Here is a 23,136-nt window from a genome sequence, read left to right as displayed (position 1 = left end):
TCTTTAAAGCTAAGAATGTTTAAAAATTACTTTATGACTACATTCAATGCTTCAAAAAAATCAATTTTATAACACAAACATTGTCTTTCATTGTAAAAATAAGCATTTTTGACATTGAAAACAATTGCTTACAAAAAATAAAATTATGGAGTAGTGAATACAGCAATATTATCCAAATTATTTTCATAATTATCTTAACACTTAAATCCTCTGGTGGCAATAACAATTATCAAGTGCTTACTACACTTAGATACTGTTAATGACTTTACATAATATCACAAAACCCTATGAAAATGGCATTACAATTTCTAGTTTATCACTACTTTCTATTTTTCTATTTTATTTACACAGGAAATTATATGAGTGATGAAGCTGAGTCTTTACTCAGACTATACTACTGACTAATAGGGTCTTGTGACTGTTTAGTCACACAGGTATCCACTGGTAAAGCCAGAATTAAAAGCTAGGCTTATCTGACTCCAATGTCTGGGATTTAACTACTATACTCTAAGAGCCATGTTTAATTTTATTCCCTAAGGTAAAAGCAGTTATATTTAGGCCTTTAATAGAAAATCTTTATTTTCTGATAAAATGGAGTGGGTAGAGAAGACCCATTATACACAGGTGCCTTTATTTAGACTTAACTTATCCCTTAAGAGCATCATTATTTTGAATAATTAAACTATTTCATTATGTTTAAAAATTAATATTAGGTAAAGCAGCCCCATAATTATTTCCACCCTATAAAAAACGTTGCTATTTAAAAGATCATTCAAAGTAATCTTACTGCAGTTGATAGTCATTTATGGCAGTTAATTGACAAAAAGGACAACCTAAAAAATTTAACAAAGATATAGAACAAAACTTGCATTAATTTGACATTTATACATAAAATAAATCAATGACTGTCTATATAAAACCTATAGGCATAGTCTATCCTATTGAATAATACTAAATTTTGACAGCTTATTTTGTCATTTTAAACCAAATTATTTTTTAACATAGTAAGTAACAAAAACAATTAAAAATTCTATGAATTGGATAACTGACCAAATACTATACTCTTGATGGCTTAAAACCATACCAAACACTAGTCAGAATCTATGATAATTGTTTTCTTTTAATAACTTGAAGTGTAAAAGTTAATTTTTAAATGACTTACCACTATTTCTGTTGTGATTTCATGTCTGCTGAATTTATAAATTATGACATATGCAGAGACTCCTGATACACAGAATATTCTGCTCTCTGGACACCAGTAGATCATCTGAATGGCATATGGGTCTTCCTCTACAATCTCACATGTTTGTTTTCCTTCTCCTACCTTCTGTTTTTCAAACACTTTTGAAGTTTTTAGCTTGTATAGCATCTGCAGAGTTACTATAAGATATTGAATCATAGTTATCTTCTAATTTGCACTTAATTCTTTCATTTGCTGAAGACTTTTCAATATATCTGTTACATCACAAAAATTAAAATCCAAGTAAACAAAATTAACTACATTTTAACATGGAATTATTCAAAGTCATGATCTCATATCAGTACTGTTTAGCTGGAGGAAGACTATTGGAAAAAATAAACATTTATTGAACATATATTGTATACCAAAGAGCATGTAGGACTTTGTGTGTATTGTCTCATGTGTTCCTCAGAAAAGTCTTGTGAAGTATTTCTACCTTGTTTGTTGATAAAACACTTGAGCTCAGGAAGTTTATAATGAAACTACTGAATCTACTTCTTTCCCAAGATTGAGAGGTCCTTTTTTTAAAAAAAAATTTAATTGAAGTATAATTGCTTTGCAGAATTTTGTTGTTTTCTATCAAACCTCAACATGAATCAGCCATAGGTATACATATATCCCCTCCCTTTTGAACTTCCCTCCCGTGTCCCTCCCCATCCCACCCCTCTAGGTTGATACAGAGCCCCTGGTTGAGTTTCCTGAGTGACACAGCAAATTCCCCTTGGCTATCTATTTTACATATGGTAATGTAAGTTTCCTTGTTACTCTTTCCATACTTCTTTTTATCATTGTTTTCCCTTTCGATTGTTGGATGAAAGGTTGATGCTATTCAAGAGTTTATTCCTCTCAACAAATTTTTAGACATTCCTTCAGATGCAAAATACTTGTAATCTACCAGTCAGCAATATTGAGAATGATCTAGATTATTTTAGAAAGGTCATTTCTGAGTGGCTCTGTGTTAGGAAACAGTCAGTTATAATTTCTAAGAAGTCTGGTCTGTGAATTGTTTTCAGGAATATTTATTTGGAGGAATATTATTTCCATTTTAGAACTGGATGATAGATCCACAATATTAAGATCTCTGATCCTAAAAAGGATACTTGAGAAAATTTCTAAAAATCTGGGAGTTCCTGCCAAAAGTGCACAATCTGAAACAATCATGAGAAACATTAGTCAGATTTCAAAATGAAAGAGATTCTACAAAGAACTGGCCTGAACTAAAAATGCCAATCATGAAATATTTAGCAACCATGCCAGACTAAAGAAAACTCTAGACTACTAAAATCCAACAAATAATCTGAGATTTTCTTTTACTAAATGAGATATTATTGGAACAATTGGCTAAACTGAGTAAGATCTGGAAGTTAGATAATAGTATTATATTAATATTAAACTCCTGATTTTGATAACTATAATTTCATTTCATAAAACAGTGCCCTTGTTTGTAAGACATACACACTGAAGTATTTAGGGCAGCATGTACTGTTAAGAAGAACATCATATTTGTAGCTTGCTCTCAAATGGTTACAAAAAGCTATGTACATGTATATGTTTGTGTGTGTATGTGTGTAAGAAAATGGAGGCAAAAGAGAAAGGGTGTGGGCAAGTGCTAGATTGAGAGCATGCATATGGTAGAAGGGTGGGTGAAGGGAACACATGTATACACTGAAATTTGGGTAATCTTGCTGAAGGCTATACAACACTTCATAGTACATTTTTGTGATTTTTCTGTTAGCTTGATATGACATGGAAATAATAAAGAATACTACAGACATAATTATTTGACTTTGAGTTAACCAACAGAGATTATCCTTAGTAGGCCCTACAGAATCTGGTGAGCCCTTTAAAAGAGGGACTGAAGTTAGAGACACATTCCTTTGAAGAAACAAATCACATGAGTTTTAAAGCTGCAAGAAAATGAATTCTGAAAACAATTACATGAGCTTGGAAGAGAACTCTGAGCTGTAGACTAGCCAACGCCTCAACTGTAGTCTCTTAGACGTGAGCAAAGAACCCAAATAACCTGACCCAGATTCACAACACAGAAACTGTGAAGCAATTTATGGGTATTGTTTTAAACTGCTAACTTGTGGTAATTTGCTGTGTTCAGTCAGTCAGTCATGTCCAACTCTTTGCGACCCCATGAACTGCAGCACGGCAGGCCTCCCTGTCCCTTACCATCTCCTGGAGCTGGCTCAAACTCATGTCCATTGAGTCGGCATGCCATCCAACCATCTCGTCTCTTTGTCGTGTCCTTCTCCTCCTGCCTTCAATCTTTCCCAGCAACAGGGTCTTTTCTAATGAGTCAGCTCTTAGAATCAGGTGGCCAAAGTATTGGAGCTTCAGTATCAGTCCTTCCAGTGCATATTAAGGATTGATTTCCTTTAGGATTGATTGATCTCCTTGCTGTCCAAGGGACTCTCAAGAGTCTTCTCCAACACCACAGTTCAAAAGCATCAATTCTTTGGCATTCATACTTTTTATAGTTCCACTCTCACATCCACATATAACTACTAGAAAAATCATAGCTTTAACTAGACGGACCTTTGTCAGCAATGTCTCTGCTGTTTAATATACTATCTAGTTTTGTCATAGCTTTTCTTCCAAGGAGCAAGTGTCTTTTAATTTCATGGCTGTAGTCACCATCTGCAGTGACTTGGAGCCCAAGAAAATAAAGTCTGTCACTGTTTCCATTGTTTCCCCATCTATTTGCCATGAAGTGATGGGACCCGTTTTTTGAATGTTGAGTTTTAAGCGAGTTTTTTCACTTTCCTCTTTCACTTAGTTTCTCTTCATTTTCTCTCATAAGGGTGGTATCATCTGTATATCTGAGGTTATTGATATTTCGCTCACAATCTTTATTCCAGCTTATGCTTCATCCAACCGGGCATTTTGCGTGATGCGCTCTGTATATAAGTTAAATAAGCATGGTGACAATATACAGCCTTTGATGTACTGCTTTCCCAATTTGGAACCAGTCTGTTGTTGCATGTCCAGTTCTAACTGATGCTTCTTGACCTGCATACAGATTTCTCAGAAGGCAGGTAAGGTGGTCTGGTATCCCCATCTCTTGAAGAGTTTTCCACAGTTTGTTGTGATCCACACAGTCAAAGGCTTCAGCGTAGTCAATGAGACAGAAGTAGATGTTTCTCTGCAGTTCTCGTGCTTTTTCTATGCTCCAACAGATGTTGGCAATTTGATCTCTGGTTCCTCTGCCTTTTCTAAATCCAGCTTGAACATCTGGGAGTTCATGGTTCACTTAGTGTTGAAGCCTGACTTGGAGAATTTTGAATATTACTTTGCTAGTGTGTAAAATGAGTGCAATTGTGCCATAGTTTGAACATTCTTTGGCATTGCCTTTCTTTAGGATTGGAATGAAAACTGACCTTTTCCAGTCCTGCGGCCACTGCTGAGTTTTCTAAATTTGCTGGCATATTGAGTGCAGCATTTTCACAGCATCATCTTTAGGGTCTGAAATAGCTCAATTGGAATTCCATTATCTCCATCTGCTTTGTTTGTAGTGATGCTTCATAAAGCCGACTTGACGTCTCACTCCAGAATGTCTGGTTCTAGGTGAGTGAACTAGATCACATCATCATGGTTGTCTGGGTCATGAAGATCTTTTTTGTATAGTTCTTCTGTGTATTCTTGCCACCTCTTCTTAATATCTTCTGCTTTTGTTAGGTCCATATCATTTTTGTCTTTTATTGTGCCCATCTTTGCATGAAATGTTCCCTTGGTATCCCTAATTTTCTTGAAGAGATCTCTAGTCTTTCCCATTCTATCATTTTCCTCTATTTCTTTGCATTGATCACTAAGGAAGGCTTTCTTATCTCTCCTTGCTTACTCAGCAACTGAAGATGAATACAGCTGATCCTTAAACAATACAGGTTTGAAATGCATGGGTCTAGTTATTCTCATATTATTTTCAGTAGTAAATAGTACAGTACTACACAATCTGAGGATGACTGAATCACAGATACAGAGGAACACTGTATGTGAGGGCCAACTATAAATTATGCCCCAACTGTAAGTTATGGGTAGAGGGTTGACTGTGTAGAGAGTTGGTATAACCAATCTGACTGACTCCCATGTTGTTCAAGGGTCAACAGTACACATATCTATTCAAATTAAATATAACTTCATTTCCTGTACTGGACCCTAGCCCACAAAATTGGCAAACTAACTGATATTTCTCCAATAACATCCACTGGTTTGAAGATATGCTGTTATAATGGATTACAGTAAAAATATTAAACATGTTGCAAACTTTTGCAACATATGTTCTGAGTGTAATAAAAATACTTTATTTAGAAATTAACTTCCTAAAATATTATCATGTATGCTTTCAAGGTGGCATGCACTTAAGTCATTAGAGTGTTAAATTGTCTTCTCACATTTTAAAAGATAAGGAGTAACTTTGAGGTGGTATGAAATGAGCAAAGATATCACTGTGCAATTAATTGTGTTCATGGAACAAACCCAGATTTACATGAAAAGGTTCATCAAAATAAAAAATCTATCAACCTTTGGAATTTCTCCTTGATCAACTGTTCTTTACTGTGAGGTCAGAAAGAGGCCTCAGAATTCATGATTTTAAATCTTTCAATAATTTTCCTTTGCTGATGTTTTGTTCCACTGCTAAAGGACTCTAGCTTGCAGACTAAGACTGTCATTAATATTCAACTTTCTTCCCTCTGCTTTTCTGTTTATCACAGTCTTTCTCAGTTTACTTCTATAGCTTCAGGTATCACTTTAATGCTGCTTCTTCATTACATACCATTCTTGACTGTTCTTCCTAACTGATGGACATTTTTACTTTAATTTCCTGGTGTTCCAACAAAACCCAAACCTCCAGAACTCTCCTGTATTCTTATTTCCAAAGAGTTACCTCCATCTTGATGATTACTCATCTCACAAAGTCAAAAGACATTACTCACTTATTCTCTCCTCCTAGTCCTATCAAAATCTTATCTTCCAAAATTCACACTAAATGTTACCCCATCAAAATACCTTCCTGAATCTACCTGGTTCAAATAAATCTCCCGTTTCCAATATCAAACAGAACTTCGGTTGTACTACATTTAGAGTTCTTACCATATTGTTTGCCCTATCAATGTTCTGAAGGGTATGTATGGGTATAGTCAAGTCTTAAATATTTTTGCACGTCCTTCAATGTTGAGCAGATTACTTTCTATCCTTAAATTATGTAATTCTCAAGATTTCAAAAGAAAATTTACATTTATCAAATTATTTCCTTTGATTCTCAGGCACTTGGTAGATAAGCAGCAAAGGAAAAAAAAGACTAGTAGGATGAAAGCACTTTTCCAAGACCACAACATGAAGAAGTGAAGGAAATTCCTTGGGCAGAGTTACTCAGACATATGAATAATTAGGTACATTTTTTTCAGTGTACCTTACCTCTTATAAATATAATAGGTTTCTAATAAAGAGTGATTTCAGTTCTTTCCTATATCATAGAAAAAAAGTAAAGTGGAAATAATACTTTAAACTGATTTAGTATTACAGGAAATGTATTTTGGTAACACAACCATATGTGTATGCTAAATATGTATCTAAAAAGTTAACTGTCCAAACTAAAAAGTGGTAAATGGCTATGAGTAAATACTAACCAAGTTTTTTTCTATAATAGAAGGAAAAACTTACTTGCAGATGCATCCCAAAACTTGATTGATCCATCTGCATGCCTAGATAAGAAATAAATTAGCATTAAGTATGGTCAATTAAAAAATCATACTTGTTCAAACTGTATAAAAACTTGAATTACTATTAGTGACCCCATGGACTGTAGCCCACCTCTGTCCATGGGATTCTCCAAGCAAGAATATTGGTGTGGATAGCCTATCCCTTCTCCAGGGAATCTTCTAGACCCACGGATCACATTCAGGTCTCCTGCACTGCATGTGGATTCTTTACCACTGAGCCACAGAGTACAGAATACTTCCCAATGCATTTCATGAGGTCAGGTTTATCCTGACACCAAAGCCAGGGAGAAGCATGGCAAGAAAAGAAAATGACATACCAATACCCCTTGAGCATAGATGTACGGAAAAAAAAAAAAAAAACTGTCAACAAAATATTAGCAAATCTAATTTAAAAAGCATAAGGATAATATATCATAAAACTAAGTGTGGTTTGTCCCAGAAATGCGATGCCAGTTAAACATTCTTAAAAATCAATCACCATATATATTTCTTTATACTGTCAGATTGAAAAAGAAAAACCATTATCATCTCAATAAACAAAGAAAAAGCACCTGAATTTAAAGTGATTCACCACCACTACAGTGTTACAGGATTCTGTTTTTGTCTATGTATTTACTTTTACCAGAGAGCTTTATATTTTCATATGCTTTCATTTTGTTGTCTAACATTCACTCATTTCAACTCAAAGGACTCCTTTTAGCAATCCTTGTGAGGCAAGTGTACTGCTAATAAATGGTTTCAGTTCTTGTTTACCTTAGTGAAAGTGAAAGTCGCTCAGTCGTGTCTGACTTTGTGACCCCATAGACTATACAGTTCATGGAATTCTCCAGGCCAGAATACTGGTGTGGGTAGCCTTTCCCTTCTCCAGGGTAGCTTCCTGACCCAGGAATCGAACCAGGGTCTCCTGCATTGCAGGTAGATTCTTTACCAACTAAGCTATTAGGGAAGCCCTTTGTTTATCTTGGAAGGCCTTTATTTCTCCTTCATTTTTTTTTTTTTTTTAGTTTGTAAAAGTTTTTATTGTATCCATGCCACACATAGTAGTGAAAAATAACACTCCTAAAAAAAAGAATGCTACCTTTTCCACAACATTTTATTTTAAATAAAACTTCAAGTACTCTTACATAGGTACAAAAAAATTCTATTTGCCTCCAACAGGCCACCACAACACACAGTAGATAAAACACAGTGGTTACAAATGTCTTGTAAATTTATTTCTGAGGCAAGGCAAATGGGAGGGAAATGTTTCTATGAAAAAATACTGTGTGTGTAGGAAATTGTCACAATTTTATTCCACATAAGTACAATTTCCCAGATACAGTGTTCATGGCTGGTTTTTCTTTTATTAATGCACTTTAAATATATCATCCTACTCCCTTCTAGCCTATATATTTCTGCTGAGAAATCCAATGATAATCTCATGTAAGTTTTCATACACATAATGAGTAGCTTTTCTGTTGCTGCTTTTAAGATTGTTTCTTTGTCTTTGTCAATTTGTTTATAATGTGTCTCAGAGTTGTCCATCTTGGGTTCATCCTCACTAGAGTATTCTGATACATATCCAATGAATATGGAAGTCCATTTACTTCCTCAGATTTGAGAAGTTTTTAGCCAACATTTCTTCAAATAATTCCTCTGTCCCATTCTTTTAACTTTTCCCTCTCACTCAGTATTTCTTATTGTCTATCTTCAAGTTTGCTGGTTCTTTCTTCTGATTAATTCTGCTATTGATCCCCTCCAGTAAAATCTTCAGTTCAGTCATTGTATTCTTTCACTTAAAACTTTATTTCTGGTTCTTTTAATAGTTTCTATCTCTCTGTTAATATTTTAATTTCACTCATGCATCACTTTCCTTATTTTGTTTAGTTGTCTGCCTGTGTTCTCCAGTCATGCATTGAGTTTCTTAGAGACAATTATTTTGAATTGTCATGTAATCACAGATATCAAATTCTTTAGGGTCAGTTTCTAGATATGTTTGTTGTTCCTTTGATTGGGCTGTGTTTGCCTATTTTTTTATGTGTCTTGTTATTTTATGTTGTGGATTTAGCATTTGAAAATACAGCCACCCGTTATCAACTGGCTTTATACAGGGGAAGACCTTTACCAAGCTCTTTGGGGTCTCTCAAACCTTCAGTAGGGATGCGTCTTCTCTGGGATTGTGTGTCTAATTTTCAAACTGTAGACATTTGCTGGTTTCTTTTTTCAGGAGCTTGCACTCTCTTGCTACATCCATTATGTCTGTCGTACTGCAAGTTTCTTGGCATTTCAACAAGCCACTGAGCGATCTCTTGTTTTCTGTGGATACCTGGGCATCCAGATTCCATCAGTATTCTGACTGAGGGGATTTAAAAACTAGTCTCTTTGGAAGTCCCTTGAAAAGCAGGAACATTGGATGCACAGTCTATTCCACAACTTCCTTCTTATTCATTAAGATTCCTCCTTGAACATGAGCTGTGCCAATTTGTGGGGGGAGCTGACACAGCTAAAATAAAATGATTGTTCTCACCCATTTCAGAGTGGCTGTTCCTGGCTTTGAGCTCCCCTGGGATACTATGATTTTCTAACTGGTTTCTAGAGTTTTCATAAAGGGTTTTAGACCATATAGTGTTGTTAAATCTGTGTGTCTGTGGGAGAACAAGGTCTGGGGTTACTTATTTTGACATCTTGCTGATGTCACTCTCCACTGACTCTTTTATGAAGTATTTTTCTGTCCTTTTTATCTTAACCTGGTGATACTATTATATTTGAAGTGAGTGTATTGTTAATGGCATACAGTTTGGTTACATTTTTAATCCACTCTGGCAATCAATGCATTTGAACTAATGTATTTAGACCATTTACATTTAATCCTTAAAATTTCAATATTTTTTTCTTTTGTTTTTTCCTCTTTTATTGTCACTGTTTTTTCACCTTCTTTCCTATGGGCTATTTGAATTATTTTAGTACATCCATTTTTATGAGTCACTAATGTTTTGAGTATATTTATTAGCCCAGTTAAAAACAGGGTTGCCTTAGGTACTGCATTGTATAGTCATTTAACTTATCATAGTCTCCTGATGTTATCATACTACCATTTTAGGGTAGTAGGGGTGCTACTGTTCATGGGGTTCTCATGAACAGTAGCACCCCGTGCTGCGATTCATGGGGTCGCAAAGAGTTGGACACGACTGAGCAACTGAACTGAAACTGAACTGGGGTGCTACTGGTAAAGAACCTGCCTGTGAAGGCAGGAGATGTAAGAGATTCAGGTTCGATCCCTGGGTTGGGAAGATCCCCTGGAGGAAGGCATGGCAACCTACTCCAGTATTCATGCCTGGAGAATCCCATGGACAGAGGAGCCTGGCAGGCTACAGTCCATAGGTGTCACATATGGTTGGACATGACTGAAGCAACTTTAGCACATAAAAACTTTTATCTTTCTTTATACCAGTTTACCCTTGCCCATTTATAATTGCCTTAAATATATCCTCTATACATATGTATAACCACATCAAACAATGTAACCATAATATTTTCTTCAATCATCAAATATAATTTTAAAAACTCAAAAGCAAGAAAGCCTATTGTATTTGCCCAGATTTTTACTTACTGTGGGCTTCCTTCCTTCCTCATAATCCAAGGTTCCTTCATTTATCATTTGCTTTCTGTTTAGAGAACTTCCTTTTGGGATTCTTTTTGATAGGTCTGATACAGACAAATTCTTAGTTTCCTTCATCTTAGAGTGTATTAATTTATAATTTCTAGAAGATATTTTTGCTGGGTATAAGATTCTAAGTTGCCAGTTCTTTTCTTTCTGCACTTGAAAGATTCAGGTTTCCTCTGGCCTCCATGTTTTCTAATGGGAAATCTGCCTTCATTCAAATTAGTTTTGCCCTGTTGGTAAAAGTGTCATTTCTCTTTTGCTGTTTTAATGATTTTTTTTCCCTTGTCATTTAGTTTTCAGTATTTTGACTATCATGTATCTTGTGGACTTCTTGTGACTCACCCACCTTCTGCAATCTCTCAGTTCATGTCTCTTGCCAAATTTGGGAAGTTTTCATCATTATTTCCTTATGAACTTTTTCAGCCCTGTTCTTTTCTCCTTTCCCAGTGGACTTCAACTGACACAAAAAGGGGAGGGTATATGGCTCCTCATTACTGCTGGGCAGTGCTGGGGATTCTGTCTCCCCATATGATCTCTGTTACCACAGGTGATGAGTTTCATTACCACTCAGCAGAGTTAAAAGTCCCAGCTCTCTACTCAGACTTATGCTTAGTCTCAGAGACTGAGTTGGGGTAAGTTGAGGTACACTATTGTGGCCTGATGAGGGTGGAAGTCCAGGCTCCCCATTCAATCTTAGATGAAATGGGTTTGGGTGGGGCCACAGTGTTTTCCTGTGGTGGTTAGCTGCAGTAGAAAGATTATTTTCTAAAAATTTTCTGTCTTGATAGGCTGCCCCTTTCCTCATCTTTCAGCTAGAGAGAGCTAGCTTTTGTTGGGCCTTTCAGGTTTGTGCCTACTGGAAGTTCCAGGTTGCCAGCTTTTTCAGTTCCAATTCTCGGATATATGAGACAAAAACAAAAGCCAGGAAACTCACCTCCATAACATTCCTTGGGTCTTTGGGGCCCTAGCCAGTGTGACTTCTCTTCATCTTTTTCAATCATATTATGTTTTTAAACACATAATATCCAGGGGGTTTAGTTGTACTTAGTGGGAAGAATAGGGAAAATTACATCTATTCTATATCCCCAGAGTCCCTTATTATCTTTTAAATATTATCTTGTGTGTTGCTATGTTTCTATTTTTTTTCCCTAATATTACAGCATGAAGTAGACTGCTATAGGAAGTAATAAGATTTCTAGTGCTATAAGTTTTGAAGTATACTATAAATAACCACCTGATGGGGATTCAGAGCAGTGATTCCTAGATTTGGAAGGAGTCAAGAGATACTGATAAGGACCTTTCCAAGGCTAATAGTCTATGAATTCTACAGAAATTCTTCATTGACTAATTTTTCATGATTTTTCTATCTTTGACCTTCATCTGGTCTTATAATCTATATTTATTTATTGTTACATATCTATGTTTTTCAATGGTTTGACTCTTCTATAAAGGTTATAATCTTTGGACAGAAGCTGTGTCTTATATTTTTATTTAAACTGTCAGCATTACTAGAGCACAATTATGGAAAAGTGTGGATATTCAATGAAATATTTTTGATGATAAATTGATAAACTCATAAATCACAACCACTTACCCAGTAATAATGATTTCTGGATATGTTTGTGTGCCAAGGTTCCAAGCTCCTCCACTGATGGGCCACTCCTAAATAGATTACACAGGAAGAAATCATAGCTTTAATTTTTTTAATTTAAATGACTTAGAAATTTAAAATAAAAATATTTTAAAATAAGAGTAAAAGTTTCACTTAAAATAGCTGTTAAGTAAAGAAGATTGAAATTTGTAGCTATCTTTTAATTCTTTCACTGAACAATTCCAAGTGCATAACTTAATATCCTTTAAAAACATAGATTTTAATAAATATTACCATTCATCTAAAAATGCCAAGAAGCATTTTTAACCATACAAGTACAGTGTTGCTACATTTTCCACATAGTCTATGTACTCCAGAACTGTTGTGGTGCTGTTTAATACAAAGCACTATGTAAACTGTGTCCCCTGGAGTTGTCCATCTGAACAGTCCTGTGCAAATAACAAATTATAATGGGGGGGGGTCTATTAAAATTGTAGGCATTTCAATCATGTAGTTAAATAACTTCCTAGAATTTCATTTTGTTATATTTAACAAATGACTTTGGATAATTATGTCTTATTAACCACTGATTGATAAGAAATAACTAGAGAGTTTTGACTTGAATTTCTTAAAACTATAGTCTTTCACCTAAAATAATCTAAAGTAACATCCTATTACTCAAACATATGTTAGTTTTAACACATACTTAGTATAGACTTCCCTGGTAGCTCAGTGGTAAAGAATTCGCCTGCAAGGCAGGAGCTGCATGAGACATGGGTTCTATCCCTGTGTCAAGAAGATCCCCTGGAGAAGGGAATGGCAGCTCACTCCAGTATTCTTTACTGGAGAATCCCAATAGCAGAGGAGCCTGGCCGTCTACAGTCCATAGGGTTACAAAGAGTTGGACAAGACTGAAGTGACTCAGTACACACATACTAAATATACATGATAGAAATTGTATCTTAGTATATAATTGCATACTTAATATATAAGAAATTTATATTATTGTAGACTTAAAGCCATGTAGCATTTAGATAATTTGGCTTTCAGAAATTGTCTTTTTTAGTGTACAAGCTTATGACTTGAAAATAATTTAGTTCAAGTCATTTTCTGACTTTCCATAGGAAAAAAAACAAAAAGTATGATCATATGATACGGATATGAATACAGGAAAATATTTTTCTAATTGTTGCTTTTACCTTATTACTGTATCCTTGTTTTTTATGCTTGACTCCTATAGAGTAGAGCACTAGAATCAAATCTGGTGGGCAGTCAGCAAAGTATGCTGTGCACGTAACTGGTGATTCATGAATGTCCATGGGATATGGATTTTCAAAGATTGGAAAGCTAAAAATAGACAAAGATAATATATTAGTATCATTTTGTAATATAAAATTTGATATAAAAATGAAATAACTTTTATAAACAAATCCTAAAACCTTCTAAATATTGATTATACATTTCACATAATTGTTTTTTAAGCATCATAAACAATTATCACCTGAACAAGAATTCTCTTTAAAAAAATATATCTATAAAATGTACTAGGTTCGATGCACGATACTGGATGGTTGGGGCTGGTGCACTGGGACGACCCCGAGGGATGGTATGGGGAGGGAGGAGGGAGGAGGGTTCAGGATGGGGAACACATGTATACCTGTGGCGGATTCATTTTGGTATTTGGCAAAACTAATACAATTATGTAAAATTTAAAAATAAAATTTAAAAAAATGTACTATTAATACTGGTAGAATTTTACTTGAATAAACTCATCTTCTTTCTTGTAATTCCAAAATTCCACAGCAATATTACTTTCTAATATATATAGACTAAATTATATTAAATTGAAAAGATGCAGAAAGTTGACTTAGTCAGTTTATTAAAATGTATCAACTAGGTACTTTATTTATGTATAGTTTTATCTATATGTTTATAAAAGTATTAAAATATCAATAAATTTTACACGCTTTCCAAAGCACATAATACATAGGTAGGTATTTTCATTTTGTACTTTTATAGGGAGTAACTGAAAGATGTGTGTACTATGTAGGTACATGTGTGATTATACATGTTTAAGATCATTTCCTATGTAAATCAGAAAGCAAAGTGGGCATGCAGACATATGGGTGTAGTAAATTTTATATCCTCAAGCCAATTATCATTTTAAAAAGGGATATAAGTATGGAACCAAATTAAGAACTCTTAGAGCCACAATATATTGTGTACTTCTTTTGTACTGAATATACCAGGCACTGTGGTAGATGGAATTGAGTATTATATATGCTGCATCTGTTCTCAGCCTGTGTGACTGTTACTTCTGATACAATGTGCTTTGGGATGGGGGGGAGGACTATTAAACAATTTTCCCTATATTAAAGAAACTTAATCAGAAACTTGGTTCAAACTTCAGAAGAGTATGGTATGTGTGTCTATGTGTATGTTGATAGGGGTTCTCTCTTCCCCTCAATTTTAATGGTTTCCCAGTTAATAGTAGTAGTATATGGAAAATTAAGTACAAAAGAGAAGGTTAAGTTTAATAAATGGAAAGTAGGTTAAACTGATCTGAGATTCCCTGTTTCAGAGTAGAAATTATCAATATTTTTGATGTTGAAGAATTAGAAGTAAAATAAGTAGATCATCTTAAAGATCAGATCTACAACCTGGGATTTGATAATAGCAAGAGGTTACAATGACAGACTCCTGAGAAAGTGAACAATATCATGAAAATGCTTGGGGAAAATAACTTTATCATATGGGCATAGCTTTCTTTAGCTATTTAAGAAAGAATAGCTGAAATATGTGATAAAATTTACATATGAAGTGTAAATTGTTGTAGAAATGTAAATCCAAGAAACCAAGAAGAGGAAAAAAATATAAGTTCTAATGCTTGCTTTCATGTAGAGGATTAAATGGAAAAGAAGGAAGGAATAAATTTATTTGGAAAGGAGGACAAAGCTACAACTTAACATTAAACATGGCTAAAGGATAACTATTTGGAGGGAAAGAGAACATGTTCAGTTTTTGACACATTAAACTTCTTGTATTAGACAACAAAATGGGAAAGTCGCATAGATTTTAAAACAAAACCAAGTGCTGAAGAAGGCAAAATATTAGATAAAAACATGCAAACAAAATGTCAGTTCACATACTTACATAAGGTAAGTATGCTGAAAGCATAAGAATCAATGTATAAAAATAGTAATTTTATGTTATATTTTACCACAATAAAAAGTCTTAAAAAGAGTAAATATATACTAAAGAATGTGAGTATTAAAAGGAAAGTGATGGACAGGGAGGCCTGGCATGCTGTGATTCATGGGGTCGCAAAGAGTCGGACACGACTGAGCGACTGATCTGATCTGATAGTGGACCTTGGAGGATGTTAGATAATTAGACAAGGTATGAGGAACCAATAAATATGGCACAGAAGGAAGAGTTGGCTACAAGTGAGGTTAGAAAAGTGTATTTTAATAAAACCTATATTAGAACTTAAGAGAAAGAGGCATAAATCCACACTTGAACACAAAATCTACTCAGTTTTATGTTGACAAATAAAGTAGCTAGGCAGAATTCAATTATGGTGATACTATGGACCAATTCTATTCCCTTTCAAAATATTGAAATATTATATGATGCAAATGATCACAAAAAAGAACTTTGGCTCTTACACTTACAAACTACATTGAAAGTAAAATTCAGATTGTACTTCATTCAACAACAATTTATTAAGAACCTACTTCATGTGGAGACAAAGCTTGTTCTTCATGAGGCCTATAGTCTAGTAGGGAGACAATCTTTAAAATAATAACAAGTGAAAAATTACATTGTGTCAAAGCTATGAAGGACAGGAACATGGGTCTAAGACAGCCCTTTAATAGGATATTTGACCAAATTATATAGATAATGAAAGATTTTCTTTAAATGAGGAAATGATATCTGAGTTGAGAGTCTTACAGATGTTAATAAGGAGAAAAAGGAATAGAAAATTATTCCATGCAGAAGAGGGAGAATGTACAAAAGCTCTGTAAATATAAGGAACTAAAAAATGATCAGAGTATCTAGAACATAGGATGAGATAAAATGAGCTTCATGCCTATCATCATTGATAACGACAATATGTACCAGGAAGACAGGGTTTATCAAAGTCAGGTCTACTTTTACTGTCCATGTAAAGTAGTGGGAAGTGCACTCTAACTGCGATATTTTATATTTGTTTCCATTGCCCCCAACATAATGACAAAAAGAAAGTATAAGAAGGTATCATCTGTCTTCTCTTCCTTCCAGATCCTGATCATCTATATTGTCTGCCACAGTAGCCCAATAATACTTTTATCACATGAATTTTCCTTTGAAAGGGTCAGCAGATGGCCAAACAGTACTTCCTGCAAGATTTTATAACAATTGTTGTTGCTTAGGGAAATGACAGAAATGAGATCCATTTTATGTGTCCTGAGTCTCCAAACGCCTGTTTCTAAACATTAGAGGCTGCCTTTAAAATATCTTGCAAAATTTTCAGTGTCCCCTAAACTCTCCTGGTTTAGTTTTCATTACTGAACCAAATTATATTTATGTAATTCTAAGAAAACAATATTCCACATAAAGAATATTTACCACCTAAAGAATTCTAAAGCCAAATTACCTATAATGTCCTCCTATATTTCAATTGCAATAAATAGAGTTTAGTTAGTGTTAATCTGTCTACGGACAACTTACTTGCTTTGTGTCAGATCAACTACAATGAGATCTTTCTCCAGGAGTACTGCAACTGCATAAGGTTCTTGAAATTCTACAAGTAGAAAAAAATGGAAAAGTTTTCATGTTTAACATTTTATAAAATGTTTATAAAATCACCACACTTGTATTTCCTTTATCTCCTGTACAAATGTTATTTTAAATGATTTGAGAAGACCAAAATATAAGCCAAAGTAAGAAGTAATAAAGAGCATATTAAAAATATATATATATTGTGTTTCTCAAACAATATTTAAGACCATTATAGAGAGCAAGGAAAAAATGAGAAGCTGCAGAGCATAAAGTTAAATATATCTCAATAATCATGACAGTAGTAGATTATTTGAAGAGAGTGAGTCTGTCACCTCCATTTCACATTTATCTTAGCCTTCCACAACCTTCCATTCCAGATCTGATTTCATGCCTACAGAGAGATATGCTAAAGAAATAGTTCTGCTTCTCTAACATATGATACATATTCACCTCCCTATGAGAGCAACACTCCTTATACTAAAAAGATTACTTTCAATTCAATGTGATTTAACAGTGCTTAAAGACCACATACTATGTGCCCAAGTATATTTCAAAAAAACAGAATCTGAGGATAGCCTAGGATTTTCAAGTTCTTAAAATTCAACCCTCCCTTTCTCCCTTTGGCTAGTTTAAGAGTTATTCCTAAACTCAACAAGCACTTGGCAGGAATTCTGGATTCAAGAGTACTCAAGTCTTGAATAGTGAAGTAAAATATATGATCTTCATAGCCCTTCCAGTCCTGAGAAGCTATAGAACCTGTTTGTATTTATTTTTTAAGCCACAGGCTATGAGAGAAAAACTAGAAAAAAAAAAATCACAAAAAAACAAAAACTGAGGAGTCTGCCTTTGTTTGGGTGAAAATTTATACAACAGTATACAGTTCTTATATTATTTACTACTCAAACTTTTTTCAAACTGAGACATTTCCCCCTTTACCTTTAGAGTTTTTTTAAGTTTGCAACATTATTTCAATACTTTTGGGGCTTGGGGTTTTGTTTATCAGCTTAAAGAATACTACTAGTTTCCTCTTTGTCTTCTCAACCCTCTCTAGGAAATTCACTGGTTGGGAAGCAATGGCTACAAAAATAAAATAGGTGAGACACTGATATGAATGAGTAAAAGTCATAAATAAATTATTATTTTTATAGTAGTACATCTGTTGTAGATTATGGTTTATTTTCAAATAATAAAAACTGGTAGCAAAAATTTCACCTTCGTAGAAGTACTTGGTGTACTATGTGTGGTAACCACTGAATAAAAAGATTTCCTTTGAGTCAGTGTTAGCTTCAATTTGTGTCTATTTATTAACAGTTTGACCAGAGACAAATTAGTCAACTTTTTTGATTTTCAATTTCTTTATACATTGAAATGGCAAAATAATAACTACCTTAGACTTATGAAGATTAGATGTATATAAAGATATTTAATATACATCTTTATATATTTAATGAGCTTCTGTAGTGGCTCAGATGGTAAAGAATCTGCCTGCAATGTGGGAGACCAGGTTCGATTCCTGGGTCAGGAAGATCCCCTGGAGAAGGAAATGGCAACCGACTCTAGTATTCGTGCCTGGAGAATCCCACAGACAGAGGAGAATAATGGGCTACAGCCATGGGGTTGCAGAGAGTCAGACACAACTGAGACTAACACTTTCACTTTCAAAGATGTTTAATGCAAAGCCTGGCTTATAGTAGGTACTCACTAGATGCCAACTGTATTACTTTCTTCATTAGATTGGTTGCTTTTGAACAGGCTCAGCCTTTTAACCCTAGCTCCCAACAAGAAAGTTGAAAAGTTTTATCATAATTACTACTTCTCTGAAGAGAAATGCATTATTTATGACACTTGCAGAAGACCAGATACAATTAAATATAGATGTGAAACTGACAACTTCTGAGTATTACTGGTTAATTACTCTGGGCAAAGCCCTGTGAGGTAAGAGGATTAGGCATTTCTGTACTTTGAGAAATAGGTTGAACTGTCAGATGTCACAAATGATTCAGCAATATTAAAAACTGTTAATAAATATATCTTGTTTAATATATCCTTAACATTTATCACTATGTGGCTATACAGAAGATTATAGTTCCATATTTGTTAATATGGAATCATAATTAAAATACTATATACTGTTAAGTGAAAAGAGTGTGAGAACAGAGTATGCTGTCAACTTACAAAAGAGATAATATATATATACATAAATAAGCATACATATGCATACATTATTTGTGGGAGAACACATATGAAACTTAGTAATAGTGGTTGCCTCTGAAAGAGCAATGAGAAAGTTTCCATTATATACTGTGGCATACTGTAGGGTTCTTTTCTGGCATTTTCATGTACTATTGCTTTAATCAGAAACACATAAAATACACTTATTATTTTACTAAGTCAAGTGAAATTTCTCCTAGCTCCTAATAAATAAAAAGTTCCATCCTCATTACCATTTCTCTGAAAAGCAAAGTAATATACATGGTTTGGCAGTAATTAGACTTTGTTACAGTACATTTATAATTTGTTTAACATTACTAGAAATTGTCCTAACATCTCTACTGATGTGCAGAAATGTATATATACATATAGTGTTTGATCTTTGAAACCACACATTTTCAGTTTCTGTTGCTGGCATGCACACCTTCTTTCTTGAAGAAGGCATTTTCCTAACCTAAGTTTTTGGTCCTCTTTCTTTGTTCATTTATCATTCAGTCTCATAACTCCAAAGAGCATCTATACTATGATGATTCAAAAATAAACAGTAAAGACCTCATCCTTCTCTTTTTTATGCTCTAAACAACTGTATTGACTCAAATTTATCTTTCTCTACTCCCAAGAACTGTTATTACCGCTTATAAAACCACTATTCCTAAAATGTTATCTTTGACTCATATCACTCCCTAATCCAATGGGTTTTCATTTTCCACTCCTATAAGCAGCAGACCAAGATGTCATAGCTTGATCATTTTAATGCATACTATCACAAAGCCTCCCCAGTTGGAATCCAAAGTTTTAGATTTCAGACTGTCTCTTCAAACCCACACACTAAAACATTGCTTTCTTTCACTTAATATTTCCTCCAAATTCCTCTGTAGTTTCCTATTTCCAAATATCTACAAAAGGCTTTCAATCTTTTCTCTAAATTTATCCCACTCTAGCAAATTCACAATTTCTAAAACCTTTACTCAATATTATTTTCAAGACCCAAGTCATTCTTCAAGCCCTATCTAGATCCTACATTTTCTATAAGCTTTGCATGAATATTCCATGCAATATTTCAATCATCAACTACCTGACTAAACTATAAATTAGCACATTATTTAAACTCGGACTCATAACTCTGCACTTAGTTAAGGTGTAATATGTTTTAAGCTTAAGTCATAATTATCTTCCTTTTGTGGCCAGATTATCTGCAATTTGACATCAGAGATCGGTTTCATACTTCATCCATTTCCTCACCAAGTTCTTGTTATACTGAGGCCATGGAAGCATCCAATAAATATTTGTGGTTAATTAACAACACAGGTAATTTGTCTGCCACTGGCAACTCGGAATAAAGTGCTACATTGGTTTTTATTTCATATCACTTTATTCTAGGTTTTAAACATGAAACAGTAATTTAAAACAAATTAATACATTTATAATAAAACTATTTATCTTTATACAAGATGAGTCCCTCTGGCCTTCTAATAATCATGTGGAATCAATATTATATTTTTTTCTACAAATGATAAATATGAAGTGATTTGTCCAAGGTCACATGGCTAATAAGTGACAGAGATAATTTATAAACTCAAATATTCTGTCTCCAAGTACAATGTTCTTCTCTCTACATCTATATTTTCCCTCCTGAAAATATAGTAATATATATGTGTGTGTGTGTATATATATACATGTTTTTTAATCGTAAACTCATATTTCCCCTTTTGCATTTCATCCATCTCAATTTTTAGATTTCATTAAGATATATTTTCATCATTAGATTCCATTATACAGTTTGCATGTAAGTTTAGACTAGATTTTATGTTTATAAAAAGTCTTTATATTTGGGATGATAAAAATACCTAAGCACCTCTCCTCTCAAAGACTCTTCTAATTTTTCTCAAAATTGGAATAAATCACTAACCACACATCAGCAATCCCAGAGTAATCACAGGTGCTGCAGTTGCATCTGAAGCAAAGTCAGATGTGAAACAGATGCAGCACCGCCAGAGTTACAGATCACTGATATCAGGTAAGTGCTTTAACTTTGATTGGCACAGGACTGGGATGGGTGGAGCTGGTCCAGGAGAGGCTATTAGGAGACCTCAGTTTCTCCAAGTGATTTCACCCCGGACCCCGATCGGACCCTCCCAGCTCAGCTTCCACCATCCTTATCAAAGTTTAAAGCACTTACCTGATATTAGAACCTGAAACTCCAGCACTGTTGCACTACATTTGTCTTACTTCCAGTCTGTCAAGTAGGTACAGTTGCAGAGCCTGCTCCAGCACCTGTGGCTCACAGTGTTGTATCACAGGAGATGTCAGCTGCCAAAACTAAAAATATTTAAGCTTAATTTTGTTAGGAACTTATCATTTCAAAAATTATTTTCAACATCACTTCATTTTAGTTACTTACCATTTGGATAGGGTGTTTCACATAAAGTTAGAAATTCAACAATAGGATGATCCATTTCAAGCACTGTAATTGCTTTTCCATGCATGATAGTTAAACTTGGTCTTCTGCAAGCTTTGTCATAGGACAGTCCACCAGAAAATATTATGAATGGTTCACTACAAAGGAAAAAAAATGACACAGAGTTCTTTAGGATGACACAATGTCACAGGATTGGACTTGGTAGGGATTATGGACAATAACTGTCAGAGCAAAAGCCTTTTCTGCCCCCAAATATTTCACCCAACAAATTTACTATTCTATTTCCCTTTTACTTGATGTACATTCTCACTGTTAAAATTACGAATGAATCAGTCTGAAGATGTTGAGGTGAGATGGGGAAAAGGCAGTGAGGATGGTCAGGGGAAAGATGCTCACCGACTCAAAAGAGCATCATTTATGGTTGGCTCCCGAACTCTAAATTACTACTATTAGAATGTTAGACAGTATTAGTTTATCATATTAACCAGTAGGCATGTGGGGTCCCAAATCACTGAGAAATAGAAGCAAATTTCAATATAAAATGAAATGTGACAGTGGCAAGCCCAGAAGAGTGGAAGGCAACATGAAAAGTCTACATTAATGGTGTTTCTGTATAAAAGGGTTATAACAAGAAGACGGAGAAAACTACATGCAAGGGGAAAACAATTCACCAGAAAGAAATGTGATCGTCTCACTTTTACTTAGGGTAAGCCAATTTTATTTAGCTTGTAAAACTAACCTGGAACAAACTTTTTCATTTCTGTTAACTGCAAGTTATGGTTAGATAATAGAGGGGAGCTAAGATGATCATATAATATTATAGCTGCCAGAAAGTTATTAAATATTTTCATAACTTTTCATTTTTCTTTTCTTAAATATCTGTATCTCCAGCACATGTATATAAAAGAAAATGTGTGTTGCTATGAAGCATTTTTCAATAAGACCAGACTGAAAATATTCTCCAAAAAATTTTTAAAGGAACTAGACACTTTTATTGTACCAAATTCCTTGAGAATATATGCTTCACTAAATAATTCACTTCTATCCATCTACTAAACTGAAGAATCTACTTGTTTCTAGAACTCACTCTATAAGAATCCCTGTTATTTTCCATATTGTATTGTATATAGTACCACACATTATCAAAGGGACATTTGCTAACCTTATGCTGACTATATAATAACAAAAAAGTGGTTTAAAAAGTTTTCATCACAAAAACAAGACCCCTGCATATGTTGTCTACAAGAGACCCCCTCAAAACAGGGGATACATACAGACTGAAAGTGAAGGACTGGAAAAAGATTTTCCATGCAAATAGAGACCAAAAGAAAGCAGGAGTAGCAATACTCATATCAGCTAAAATAGACTTTAAAACAAAGGCTGTGAAAAGAGACAAAGAAGGTCACTACATAATTATCAAAGGATCAATCCAAGAAGAAGATACAACAATTATAAATATATATGCACCCAACACAGGAGCACCTCAATATGTAAGACAAATGCTAACAAGTATGAAAGGAGAAATTAACAATAACACAATAA

At 34.2% G+C, this 23,136-nt stretch overlaps 1 protein-coding gene across 6 annotated transcripts in view; it reads right to left on the bottom strand.

Moving 5' to 3' along the window:
• The window catches only part of STXBP5L (syntaxin binding protein 5L), a 447,507-nt gene that overhangs the window by 130,359 nt on the left and 294,012 nt on the right, over window positions 1-23,136 (bottom strand). For all 6 annotated transcript variants that reach the window (XM_044942363.2, XM_044942382.2, XM_044942371.2 and 3 more), the window contains exons 11-16: window positions 21,577-21,731; window positions 16,914-16,986; window positions 13,400-13,547; window positions 12,204-12,271; window positions 6,908-6,948; window positions 1,163-1,380 (exon numbers count right to left, since the gene is read on the bottom strand). In XM_044942363.2, coding sequence (XP_044798298.2) covers window positions 1,163-1,380; window positions 6,908-6,948; window positions 12,204-12,271; window positions 13,400-13,547; window positions 16,914-16,986; window positions 21,577-21,731 — 703 coding nt within the window. The remainder of the gene's footprint in view (window positions 1-1,162; window positions 1,381-6,907; window positions 6,949-12,203; window positions 12,272-13,399; window positions 13,548-16,913; window positions 16,987-21,576; window positions 21,732-23,136) is intronic.

The sequence above is a fragment of the Bubalus bubalis genome, chromosome 1 (genome assembly GCF_019923935.1).
Source record: "Bubalus bubalis isolate 160015118507 breed Murrah chromosome 1, NDDB_SH_1, whole genome shotgun sequence".
NCBI classification, from domain to species: Eukaryota; Metazoa; Chordata; class Mammalia; order Artiodactyla; family Bovidae; genus Bubalus; species Bubalus bubalis.
Note: the sequence above shows the minus strand (reverse complement) of the source record. Positions and strands in the feature narration are given on the sequence as shown.